At 45.6% G+C, this 13,137-nt stretch overlaps 2 protein-coding genes across 3 annotated transcripts in view; one reads left to right on the top strand and one right to left on the bottom strand.

The window, feature by feature from the left end:
- The first annotated feature begins 435 nt into the window (after positions 1–435).
- cldng (claudin g) lies at positions 436–6,896 on the top strand. Of its 2 annotated transcripts, XM_063212258.1 has the most exons (5): positions 449–591; positions 1,698–1,899; positions 3,849–3,950; positions 5,781–5,854; positions 6,144–6,896. In XM_063212258.1, exons 2-5 carry the CDS (start codon positions 1,771–1,773, stop codon positions 6,502–6,504), a joined length of 666 nt encoding a protein of 221 aa, XP_063068328.1. In that variant the 5' UTR covers positions 449–591; positions 1,698–1,770; the 3' UTR covers positions 6,505–6,896. The 2 variants fall into 2 exon arrangements, with proteins under 2 accessions (XP_063068329.1, XP_063068328.1); XM_063212259.1 differs by lacking the exon at positions 5,781–5,854 and having other exon boundaries at positions 436–591.
- Positions 6,897–9,216: 2,320 nt separating this feature from the next.
- Positions 9,217–13,137, bottom strand: part of htr1fb (5-hydroxytryptamine (serotonin) receptor 1Fb) — a 4,312-nt gene continuing 391 nt past the window's right edge. Inside the window, exon 2 of the mRNA XM_063211911.1 lies at positions 9,217–10,218. Coding sequence (XP_063067981.1) covers positions 9,217–10,218 — 1,002 coding nt within the window. The remainder of the gene's footprint in view (positions 10,219–13,137) is intronic.

Raw genomic sequence — 13,137 nt, 5'->3', positions numbered from 1 at the left:
CGCACGCGAACTCCCGCTGATGGACAGTCCTAAACCCACTCCAATTGGACCACTGCATCAAGGAGCCACACCTCAAACGCCATGCGAATGTTTTCAGCACATCCAATTGGTTTGCCTACATGTACACAAAACCTTATTCCTAAAAATGAAACTTACTTGTGAACTCGTGTCCTAAACCGCAAGGATGCACCGTTATATTTTGTGGTTTCTCTCTGTCCTGTTTCTTTCTTCGGTTATGATACTGCCTGCTGTTTCCCCTGGACAACTATGCATTGTAGTCATTAAAGTTAAAAATGTGATGCTATTAATGAGGATATAGTGAGGCAGAATATTAGTCATAAATGGCAAAATAGGCCTATGTAGGCCTAGGTTATGTACACCAGTTTTCAGTTCAAATCTTAAAATAATGTCCTCATAGTACTTCCATAAAGAGCGCCACAGGTGCAATTTTGGTCACAGATTTTTCAAGGAAGAAAAGGGCTGTGGTTTGATCAGGTGTGAAAACACCTGTAGACCCATTTCCGGTTTGGAATTTTAATTAACCAGGTGTTGTTTGCGGTTCCTGCGTGTCTTGCTCGGACTCTGTTGCAGGTAAGCACCCATTAAGGCCCGTGAAATTATATCTTGGAGCAGGCTACAACCTGGACATGCTTAAACTTGGGGGATAATCTGAAGCCTACCCCCTACAGTTCTTTTTATAGGCCTACCTAACTGCTGAACCTGAATGTGTCCCCCAATAGTTGCTTTTCTCATAGGTATGCTTATGCCATGAGGCCTATGCCTATTTGCAGCCTTGTAGATCATGCAGTAGGCTACAAGCTCAGATTCCCCTCTGTATATCTATTTATTAGAAAACTTTTCATTGCTTAAACTAATTTTGTCTGTGCTTGCAGCATGTTCTTGTGATTGTCACCATGGTATGTGCATAATCACTGCCCTGGGTTTGACAGTCCTTGTGTCCTGTGCAAAGAAACTCAACAGAAGAATCTCTCGGGGGGATGCATTGGCCACGGTGTAGTACGGGGGCGTTGCCTGAGGACACGAGTGGATGGGAAATTAACTCCCTTGCGCATGGTCATTGGTCAGTGGGTGCGATGGATGCCATTTTCGTACTCCCTTGCACATGGTCAGTGGGGGCGACACCATGATGGATAATTTGTGGCCAAGTAACGGCAGCTGTTGGTCAGCAGTCATACAAAGAATTTGAAATTACATTTCTTGCTTTCCCAGATTAGTCTATGTCTGTATGGGAAAGCAAGAAATGTAATTTCAAATTCTTTGTATGACCAGTGCATGTAAAGAAATTGACAATAAAACCTACTTGACTTGACTTGACTTGAGCAGTAATTGCTGGGGGTAAATAAGGACAGCTGACAGACATTCACGCTGTCCTATGACCTGTTCCACAGTGAATAACATTTCCTTACTCCCCTCGCCATCATTTCCTACTACGCTGTTATGACGTGAGTAAGCCCTCTTGTCTCAAGCCTCTTGTGTCCTGTGTGCGGCCGGCCAGTCCTGTACCTAGTGTTGCCACCTGTCCAGGTTTTTCCTGATTGTCCAGGATTTTGATGACCTGTCCAGGGAAAAAAAAGATATACTTTCCTGGACAATGTATGAATGAAGGACACCATTGCGTAGGCCTACAAGCAAAAAGGTGGAGATTGAGTTTGAAATGTCCAGGGGTTTTTTTTCAGACAGAGGTGCCAACCCTACCTGTACCTACCTCTCCTCCGCTGTCTGTCTTCAACCTGTACCCAGAGCTAAGCCATGTCTGCGGGTATACAGATGCTTGGCATGGTGCTGGGGCTGGGTGGGTGGGCACTCGCCCTTGTGTCCTGTGCCCTGCCCCTGTGGAAAGTTTCGGCCTTCGTTGGGAGCAACATTGTCACCGCACAGGTCTGCGCTCCTCCTCCGCCTCCTGGTGTGTGTGTGTGTGTGTGTGTGTGTGTGTGTGTGTGTGTGTGTGTGTGTGTGTGTGTGTGTGTGTGTGTGTGTGTGTGTGTGTGTGTGTGTGTGTGTGTGTGTGTGTGTGTGTGTGTGTTTATTGTTAAACGTCTTTTAATGTCAGTTGTTATTTGATTTCACTGACGAGCTCTTTGATTGTTCTGAATCTCTGTGACTCTGAAACTGAAACACCTGTCATTTTAGTGTGGGAGGTTCCATGGCAAAATTGGACCAATATGGTGGCCAAACATAATTACTTGCAAATTGCACTAGTAAGAGCATAGCCTGATGGTTCAAGTAGCAGAGTAAGGCCACAAGTTTGCTCGAAATATGGCAATGCACACAACAATACGGCTGATCCGTTAGCGTTTAAAATTGGACAAATTGTTGGTGCACGTCTTGCTGGCGCATTCGTGACCAAGACAGCAAGTCTTTGTGATGTATCAAGAGCCACAGTATCCAGGATAATGCCAGCATAGCACCAAGAAGGACGAACCACATCCCAGATTGTATCCAAAAAACATAAAACCACAGCTGCCCAAATCACGGTAGAATTCAATGTGCACCTCAACTCTCCTGTTTCCACCAGAACTGTCCATTGGGAGCACCACAGGGTCAATACGTATACACTGCCGGGTAGGGTACATATTATATTATTGTGGTCTAGGACAAGGTGTTTCAGTTTTTGTCTAACCCCGTGCATTTGAACATTTCTCTGGCCAACTGTTGTGCTGAGTGGCCAACTGTTGTGCTGTGTTCTCTGCATGTCTTTGTGTTATGGGGACTTGCTATTTGAATTGGCCTATGCACACAGCTATTGCACACATGGCAACATGTCAAGAAAATTAGATGATTTGTATGTAATTACCAATAAACAGACCCTGGACAAGAGAAGTAAGATTTTACACTTCGGCCAAATGGAGAGGAAGAGCGGTGTGCTTTTCAGAGAACAAGTTGTCTCTTAGCAAACCGATCTTGACTCTCACTGGGTTTAGCAAAAGCAAGGGGTTTTATTTAATAGTTTACACCATAGTGGACCGTTGCAAAATGCATCACTTCCTATTTCTAACATGTGCTGTCTGGTCTCGAGATGCTCAAAGTGTTGCCAATTTTATGTTCAGTCAGCATTCAGTCATGGGTAAGCGGTTAGGGCGTCAGACTTGTAGCCCAAAGGCTGCCGGTTTATCTCCCGACCCGCCAGGTTGGTGGGGGAGGTAATCAACCAGTGCTCTCTCCCCCATCCTCCTCCATGACTGTGGTACACTGCATGGTACCGTCCCGCCACACTGCTTCCTTTCGGGCGCCATTGGGGGCCCCTTGCACTTATGAAGCATAAATTCAGTGTGACACAATGACAATGGGAGTGGAAATTTCCCCATTGGGCTTTCATTTTCATTCTAAAAGGTCTTTCTCTGAACTACAGTATTGAACTTTCTACAGAGCTCATGACTTTCACAGAGCTGCACAAAAGACAGGTTTTACTGTTTTGCATGTCTATTTCAGTATGTTGGTGTGTATTGTACATGTCTATATCAGTGTGTGTGTGTGTGTGTGTGTGTGTGTGTGTGTGTGTGTGTGTGTGTGTGTGTGTGTGTGTGTGTGTGTGTGTGTGTGTGTGTGTGTGTGTGTGTGTGTGTGTGTGTGTGTGTGTGTGTGTGTGTGTGTGTGAGAGATATAACGCTCAATGTCTCATTTATATATTTTCAGTTTAACTGCACATTGGAGACTGGTCAAACGCCATTTCAAACTTCTGTGCTAACCCTGTTACATAGATTTATGACAATAAAGTGCACTTGACTTGATCTTGACTTGACACTTGGCTTGAGCTTCTCTTCTCTTCTCTTCTCTTCTCTTCTCTTCTCTTCTCTTCTCTTCTCTTCTCTTCTCTTCTTGACTGCCAGACGGTGTGGGAGGGGCTGTGGATGAGCTGTGTGGTGCAGAGTACGGGCCAGATGCAGTGTAAGGTCTATGACTCCATGCTGGCACTGCCACGGGACCTGCAGGTAAGGCAGTGTGAATCACATCTTCCATGGCCATATGAATCCATATCTATTTCTTAAGGCAGCGATTGGATTATTTTCAATACTTAAGAATGCCCCACGGTTTAATTGTTTGCATTTGCTTCAAATAAAATGGTTATTTTGTGCTTTTCTTAAAAAAAAAGATACAATTCGATTATAGCAGCTATGGTATTGGGAAGGCGCCAGCTATTTGATGATTTTCGGTTCTTACGAATGCCTCACGATACAATATGATTTGATTCGATTGTCGGCCATATGATCGATGCATCAATACTAGGGATGCACGATGTGAAAAATTTTGGCCGATTCCGATATTGATAATGCGGTTTTGCCCGATAACAGATACCGATATTCTATATATATAAGTTTTGAAAAGGTAACATTTAATACAGACTGACAATGATGCACACTGAATTTTGAATGTCCTCTTTTATTTCCTAAACACGTTTTAGCTCCCTGTGATAAAATTAGATTTAAAAAAATACAGACAAACTAGAAGACCAACAATGAAAGTCACTGTCAAGTCCAATCTTCTGTTAAAAAACATATCAGAACCAATAAGATTAAGATCCGTAACTTAAAAAAAAAAAACATCGGCCCGGTTTTACCCATCGGGCCGATGTCCGATGTGTTGAGAAATGTCAAATATCGGCCGATAACGGTGTTAAGGCCGATACATCGTGCATCCCTAATCAATACATATAGATTATTATTTATACCCCAGCCGTTCCCAAACTTTTTTCCCTGCGCACCCCCTTGTACATTTCAGTGTGGTTTGCGCACCCCCTAAGCGAATATTTTGGTGTGCTAATGGCCACAGAAGTAAGATTCACTGCACATTATGCACAGTTGTTTTGGGGATCCTCTTTTCCAATAGTCTGGGAGTTAAACTACACTTCAGATGGGCCCTTCCAGCATACAATTCACCATACAACTACTTAATGTTCATTAATGCTGAATGAAAACTCACATATCCACCATTGCTCTATTTAGCTCGCGCACCCCCTTATGGCAGGCCGCGCACCCCCAGGGGTGCACGCACCACAGTTTGGGAAACCCTGCTCTAGTGTATATATACGTTTATCATCTCTACATCAAGCTCATGCTACAACCTTGACCCTCTATACCAGTGGTTTTCAAAGTGGGGGCCGGGGACCCCTGGGGGGCCGCGAGGGGATGCTAGGGGGGCCACGGCAGGTTGGCAGGGAAAACATTGCAAGAATAATTCAATTCTCAATAATTCCATAAATGAAATAACTTATTAGCCAAAAATAAGCTTAACAATCATATTGGAATCATTTTCCTCTTTACAATGTTAATAATAATTGTAATAATTGTATTATGGTTTCTGTAGTACTTGAATGGTTTTAGGAATGCACCAACTTCATTGAGTTGTGAAACCGGGTGAACAAAAAAATAGCGTGGCACAGTTCATGTCAAGGGGGCCTTGGCTGGAATCTACCGGTATATGGGGGGGCCTCGTCATGATAAAGTTTGGGAACCCCTGCTCTATACAGTATATCCCCCACACACACACAATCACTCCATCCATCAAACAAAGACATTCACATGCCATAACCAGTTCCCATAAATGGCTAATCTCTTCTCTATTAATCATCAAAGCGCTGCTTCTAGTCAGGCCAAGAGCAATGTAAATATCGTTTCTGAACTCCTCCCACTTTGTCAGGAACCAATGAACCAGAAGCAAAACAAGGGAGGAGGTTCAGCCATGCTGTTTGGGAAATGTTAGACCAAGTCTCGAAGAGATTTGAAAGTCGATGATGATCAGGCTATTTCCACCCGTGTCTGCAGGCCTCTCGTGCGATCCTGGTGGTCGGCCTGCTGGTGTGCCTCCTCGCCCTGCTGGCCAGCCTCATGGGGGGCAGGTGAGACTCTCGAATCAGGATTTCTCATTATAGGTTTATGATAGAGTTAGAGGTGTGTGTGTGTGTGTGCGTGTGCGTGTGTGTGAGTGTGAGAAATGAGGAAGGGGAGGGGCCTTTGGTTGTCTTCAGCATGAGTTCAACAATCTGCTGAAAGAAGCTGCTTTGGAGTCTGGTGGTGCGAGCTTCCAAACTTCTATACCATTTGCCAGATCATGGTAATAGCTCAAATAGTTCATGGTTGGGGTTTGGATCATTCAAGATGTTTTTATTGGCCTTCCTAATGCATCAGGTGCACCACCTGCCTGGCGGAAGGCTCCAGAAAATCCCGGTTGGCCGTGGCGGCCGGAGCACTGCTTGTGATTGGTGGGATGCTATGTATGATCCCGCCCAGCTGGTGTGCGCATCGAGTGATCAGGGACTTCTACAGCCCTCTGGTGCCCCAGGGGCAGAAGCGGGAGCTGGGGGCCGCCGTGTTCCTCTGTTGGGGCTCGGCCGCGTTCCTCATCATCGGAGGGGCGCTGGTTTGTGCCCACTGCCCCCACAGGAACGGCAGGGCCGAAATCAACGGCCGGCACCACCACCATCAGCGTACCGTGCCGCCGGTCAAATCGCCACTACCGCTGGACGCACGCTTTATGTTTAATACTTGAGGTGTGTGTGTGTGTGTGTGTATGTGTGTGTGACTTCATTTAACTTGAAACATGTGCTTGGAAAATTGAGGAAAAAGGTTGTTTTACTGGATATGCCAGGTGTGTATGTGGCAGGATTGCATACATAGTAGGAGAACTAACATTCTCTTTATTAAATGTAATCTATTTTACATCTCATTGTTACAAACAGAATTTCCTGTTCTCCGGTCCAGGTTGACAGTCTGTGTCTAAGATGAGTCTGATTCAGTTAGGTGTATTGTACTTAGAAATATTTTTTTTAAGTTTAACATTTTATGTTGAGAGAACTGGCATTCTCTTTTCCTTTATTGTATTTATGTTTTTCCCAGTGTGTTGTTTTAATGTGAATGTTACATTTAATAAACTGCTTTAAAAAGAAATCATAAACTACTTTTTAATGTAATGTGAATGAAAAGACATGTCAATAGCCATTGTTTCTGTCTTCCACTAGGAGGTGCTATTGGTGCACACAACCAGCGCCGCCGGCCCTGACACAAATCTAGATATAAGGATAGGATAATAAAATTATTTATTGGCACCAGTTTAACACTCCAAGAAAAGTTCATATGATCACAAAATACTGAAGGAGGTAGAGATAAATAGTTATAACTCTTTGAGTTCAAATATACATAGCCATGACCCTTTCTGTGTGCAAAAGGTACAAATTTCAAGTACAAGCCTGTACATCATGAATGAACACCAGGCAGCATGTATAAATATAGTGTATGAATACTGAATGCCCTATTGTCTGAGCTATAGCAATGCCAACACAACAAAACAGGACTCCACAGATCAAAGTAACCACAATATGTAGACTACAGTGCACAGTTTGCACAATCAATGCAAAGTCTGTTTTATGTACCCATCTTAAACAAATTTATGTGCACACTGAAACCTGTGTAAACAATAGTCTGTTCCTGAAAGAAAGCCATTAAGATAAACCAGTGTTCTTGCTTTCCAGTACTGGCAAGAGGGGTTTGATGCTGTTTTGTCTGGTCAGTTATGAGAGCGAAATCTTGAGGTCATTGTTGAGCTGCTACCAATGTTCTCTGATGTACAGTCTACATGAACACAAAATAGCTAATTCTGTAAAGAGTCAGGATGGAGGAAACAAGATGCATTTCCCTCCCCTGCACAGACATCTCATCTACTATATGTCCTTGTGCCTCTAGTCTGTAAACAGTCTGTTCATAATAAACACAACTTGCTTGAATTTGAGGAAATGGTGCTGTCACAGGTGTATGGTTCTTCAAGAGTTAATGAATGCAAACAGAACATTTTTGCAGTGTCATTTTCATCCCACTCCTTTGAAGAAAGGTTTCATTTTACAGCCCTCTGGTGTTTAGGAGGTCTCTGGTGATGCTGTATATAGGAACCTTAAATCTCCATGGGCTTTAATGCCGTTGTTGCTCCATAGCATGCGTCACATTTATGTAGACTCTGTTCAGTACAGTCTGAGAAAAAAATCCCACACACAGTCCAATCCACAAAAAAGGTCATACTGACCAAAACAACATGATTAATTAAATATTTACATGTGGAATGAAGAGCGTACAGGATTTTTTCTTACATTTTTGAATATCCTTACGGTAGTGATATCAAACACGTCTGTACAGTACAGATGTACTCCATTTTAGGTGTAGTGTCAAAACTCAAGTGGAAAGCCAGCAGCTTCTTGAAGTCCTTCTTGTTGAGTCCTCATGTAAAATTTATCCAGGTATGTATGCAATGTACAATATACAAAAATATAATAAGTTCCATAAGAAGAACGCAGCTCATTCTGTAAAAAGACTGCAGGGAAGAGACCCGATATGCCGATCCCTCCCCCTGCAAAGGCAACTCATCTGCAAAGATTCACTCATCTGTGCATGCTATTGGTTTTAGTTAATGAGTTAATGATGGAGTTCCCTCTCCACTGTACATGGTAGAAGCGCACATTTTATGCAAGCCACCACCACCAAACACCACAGAAAGAGAAGAAGAAGAAGGAGGGGACAACGCCCTCTTAGGAGACCAGACGTGAGCACACTCCGTTACATTGAGTGGGCGGAGTTTGACTTATCTTTCTCTAATAGTGGTGTCAACAATGATCGATTCAGCGATCCAATCCAATGCGGGGCATGGACGATCCAGAATCGATCCGGCAAGTTCCTGAATCGATCCGGCAATTTTTTTAAGTTTCAATTACTTCCATGGATATTTCGGGAGCAAATGAATGTTAAGTTCAATAAAAGCACTTCAAAACATTGCAAGACTGATACAGACTGATACAGAAAACAGTCAATAAATTGTTGCTCAGTATCTGACTACAATCTGCATTGTAGAATTGAATCGGATCGAATCGCATCGAATCGAATCGAATCGAATCGAATCGCTACCTTCTGAATCGTGATCGAATCGGATCGTGAGAGCAGTGCCAATCCACACCACTATTCTCTAATAGGCGATCATTGGTTCCGTTTTAGTGTCGACAGTGGAACGCCAGCAGCTTCTTGAAGGCCTTCTTGTTGAGTCCTCAAGTACCATTTATCCAGACATGTACAGTATATGTAATGTACAATATACAAAAATATACTAAGCTCCATAAGAAGTAGCTCATTCTGTAAAAAGACCGAACTTGAGCACACTCCTTTACATCGAGTGGACTGGCGAAGTTTGACTTATTTTGCTCTAATAGCCGATCATTGGTTGGTTTTAGTGTCGACAGTGGAAGGCCAGCAGCTTCTTGAAGGCCTTCTTGAAGTCCTGGTTGAAGATGGTGTAGATGAGGGGGTTGACCAGGGAGTTCAGGTAGCCCAGCCAGGTGAGGGCTTCCGCCACCGCTGCGGAGGTGCTGCACGACGGGCAGCTGTTGACGATCACCTCCTTGAGGAAGAAGGGCAGCCAGCAAATCACGAAGGCACCCAGGATCAGCCCCAGGGTGAGGGCAGCTCTGCGCTCCCGGGCGATTGGTGTACGGTGGGGGCGGTGGTGGTGGTGGGGGTGGTGGGGTCTTAGTGGTGGAGGTGCACTGCTCTTGGTGTTGCTGTTGCAGGTTCTGGCTATGCAGCTGGCTCGGTCTCCAGCGTCGTTGGACTGCTTGGAGAAGGAGCGCTCGGTGGGGCTGAGGGTGGGCGGGCTGAGCGTCCCGCTGCCGTCCCCCTTCTCCCAGCCGGACTCGGAGCCGCCCCCGTCGCCGTCGCTCGGACTCGGCAGAACCACACTGCTGACCGTGCTGCGGTTCACCAGCCGGCTGCAGCGCCGGGTCTGCAGGGTGCGCGCGGCCCGGAAGATCCGATAGTACAGCACCAAGATCAGCAGCAGCGGAACGTAGAAGGCCCCGAACGTCGAGTAGACGGTGAAGGCCACGTGGTCGTGCTCGATCAGGCACTGGGCGACGTCCCCGCCGTGACCCCCAGCCCCAGCCACCTCCCCGTCCACCTCCTCCTCCAGGTCGTCCGCACCCACACCGGCGCCGTCACCTTGTTTCCTCCACACCAGCGGGGGCAGCGACACCAGCACACTGAGCAGCCAGACGGCGGCGATGGTGCGCAGCGCGTGGGCCGTGGTGCGGCGCTGCGAGTAGGCCACGGCGTCGGTGATGGCGCGGTAACGGTCCAGCGCGATGGCGGCCAGGTGCAGGATGGAGCAGGTGCAGCAGGTGACGTCCACGCCCAGCCACAGGTGGCACAGGGCCCCGCCCAGCAGCCAGCGCTCCTGCAAGAAGAGAACGAGGACACAAGGACATAAGGATTAGGCCTACAAACACTTCTCAGCTCTAGCAGGTAACAGCAGTGTTTCTCAAACTTTTTCAGACCGAGGACCAGTGATGGGCAGTAGCTTCGCTACAAGCTACAAGCTACTAGTTTAACTACATTCCCCAGTAGCTTGGTCGTAGCGTCACTACTTTATGTATAGAGTAACTTCCCTGTAGTTAAGCTATCTTTTGTCTCAAGTAGCGACGTAGCTTCAACAAAAGCTACATCCCTCAAAAACATATCCATGTCCCCCCTTGGACTTGGGGTCACCCTAGGCCTGTGTCCTATAATGATATTTAAAACACACTGAATGTATAATAAATATCAATTAAGTATAATGAGATCAATAAAGTTTTGTTTAATGAAGGTAGCCTATCTGCTATTTTAAATCAAACTGACAATATGTCGGGAAAATGTAGCTTCTGGTGTAGTGAACTACATTTCCACATTTTTGAAGCTTAGCTCACTACATTTCTGACGGTGGTAGCTTTAGTGTAGTGTTATTTTATGGTTGAGTAGCTGATAGCTTAGCTCACTACATCTTACAAGTAGCTTGCCCAACACTGCCGAGGACCACTTTGTCCCCCCAAAAATGTTCAGGGACCACCTGTCCATTGAATTGGCAGTTGATGGTTGCTAATTTGACACGTCTAATTTTGGTGCAGATAACATTCTTTTATTTACATTTACAAGCCTGTCTTATTGTGGTGAAAATGAGACTTCAGCCATGTTTAGCTTTGTAATAGTGCTACAAATATAGCATACTGCTAGCTTGTCTTAGAATGAAAATCCCCTCGCGGACCACCTGAGCTCTGTCGCGGACCACTAGTGGTCCCCGGACCACACTTTGAGAATCACTGATCTACACCCACCCAGCCATACTCATGAACGGCGTGACGTTTTCCATGTGCCCAGAGCCATACAGAGGGGAGAGTCAGGCAATCTCCGCTGTGTGCTTAGGCCGACTTCCTCATTAGCAAAATTAGCTGTTTTAGCGTCTCAGTACTGCTCAGCGTTGCGAGTGTTAGTTCCTAGTAGTGGGCGTAGCACATAGCAAATGCAATGCGATGCAATGCAGGGAATATGACAAGACTTGCTGTTCGTAGTAATAACTTCAGATTAACATCACAGATGGTAAAACTGTTGGGATTATCACCACCGAGACAGTTGATGGTTTACATATTTGTGGTGATTACCCCGCAGTATAGTTCGTTAGTCCTTATTTTTGTCTGTTAATGTGGTGGTTCTATGTTGAGTCTATGGAAAGACAGTCGCTTTAAGGGCCGTACACACACGTCGCTGCTAGTTACTCGCTCAGCGGATGAAGTCAATAGAATGTCTACGTGTTCCAGCGAGTCTCGCTGGCGAGTGGGCGAGCAGAGTACAAGCGATGCGATGTGGGCGGGTTCCGAGATAAACTTATTTTATCTTCGAGCGACGCGAGTTAAGCGAGTAACCAATTGGAATGCAGGATACAGATTATTGACAGGTGACGTTGCCCCTGTGGTGTTCTGACCACCCAACTTCTGCACGCCATCACACTTTGAAGTGTTGAGGAAAATACATCCAATACAGTGTACACCATCAAAGGCTCATATGCATGGTTGTGCACAGCACACGATCAACGTTAAACAGCGCAGGCCTACATTTTGTTTCGTACGGACGTTATTGGCGCGGACAGCGGGAACCATGACAACCAGTAAACAAAATCACCCAGAGCGAGTGGCAAGTAGGCGAGTGAGCAAGTAGCGAGTAAATAGCAGCGACGTGTGTGTACGGCCCTTTAGGAACACCCTTATCTCGCTGAAAGGCGGAGCTGCCATTTAATTCCTGGTCCTCCAATCGCGTAACTCTCCCCTCTGTATGGCTCTGTGTGCCCATTTGTGGGGGAGCCAATTGGTGCAAGCCAATTGGTGATGTTGGGGTTTAATAAACGAAAGATACAGACCTGTAGACTAGCGTTATTCACGCGCAACATGCCGAAAACGTGTTGCGTTGCCGGCTGTTGAAATAATATAGCCAAAAAGCCGTTGCTGAATCATGGACTGTGTTCATTTAGGCAAGCCGATGAAGCATGTAAGTTGATGAGACATTCGGTTTGTTTTCACCCATAAAGGGGCGTAACGCACATTGAGGAGCAAAGAACCCGGATGGCCGTTCATGCCTATAGGTGGCACAGCGCCCCGCCCAGCAGCCAGCACTCCTAACAAGAGATACGAGGGAGAACACAAGGCTATAAGAATACAAAGATACAAGGATACTAAAAGGAAGGGATACAAATGGGAACACAAGGATATAAGGACAAGGGTAAACAAATACAAACAAGGACACAAGGATATACGTAAAGACACAAAGGTCCAAAGATATGACTAAAAGGATAGCCACAGCACCCCGCCAAGCAGCCAGCGCTCCTAACAAGAAATACACACGAGGACACAAGGATATAAAGACACAAACGTACAAGGATACAACTAAAAGGACTCCAAACAAAAGACACAAATGGGAACACAAGGATACAAGGACACAAAGACACGAATGAAAGGACATCAACAGTGCCCATCCAAGCAGCCAGCTCTCCTAAGATACAAGGATGTGCTGATGCGCCAGCAACACGCACACCAAGAAATTCTCCTATTTGGAACTCAGATATGTCACCCACAATGTTGTGTGCATTGCAATATTTTGAGCAAAACTGTGCTCTTATCCTGTTAATTGAACCTTCACACTGCTCTTACTGGTGTAATGTGTGTGTGTGTGTGTGTGCGTGAGTGCATGCGTGTGCGCATGTGTGTACTGTATATGTTTACCTCGCTGATATAAACGATGCTGACAGGCATGACCAGCATTTTATGTTTGAGACTTGAGTCTGTTTTTGTGT

The sequence above is a fragment of the Engraulis encrasicolus genome, chromosome 12, assembly GCF_034702125.1.
Source record: "Engraulis encrasicolus isolate BLACKSEA-1 chromosome 12, IST_EnEncr_1.0, whole genome shotgun sequence".
Lineage (NCBI taxonomy): Eukaryota > Metazoa > Chordata > Actinopteri > Clupeiformes > Engraulidae > Engraulis > Engraulis encrasicolus.
The sequence above is the reverse complement of the archived record's forward strand: the minus strand, read 5'-3'. Positions and strand labels throughout refer to the sequence as shown.

What these genes read in the sequence shown, in the direction of transcription:
- cldng (XM_063212258.1), top strand. Translation starts at nt 1,771, where the DNA reads ATGTCTGCGGGTATACAGATGCTTGGCATGGTGCTGGGGCTGGGTGGG. An exon ending in CACTGCCACGGGACCTGCAG is followed by an intron (nt 3,951 to 5,780) that starts GTAAGGCAGTGT and finishes CCGTGTCTGCAG; the next exon opens with GCCTCTCGTGCGATCCTGGT. An exon ending in GCCAGCCTCATGGGGGGCAG is followed by an intron (nt 5,855 to 6,143) that starts GTGAGACTCTCG and finishes CTAATGCATCAG; the next exon opens with GTGCACCACCTGCCTGGCGG.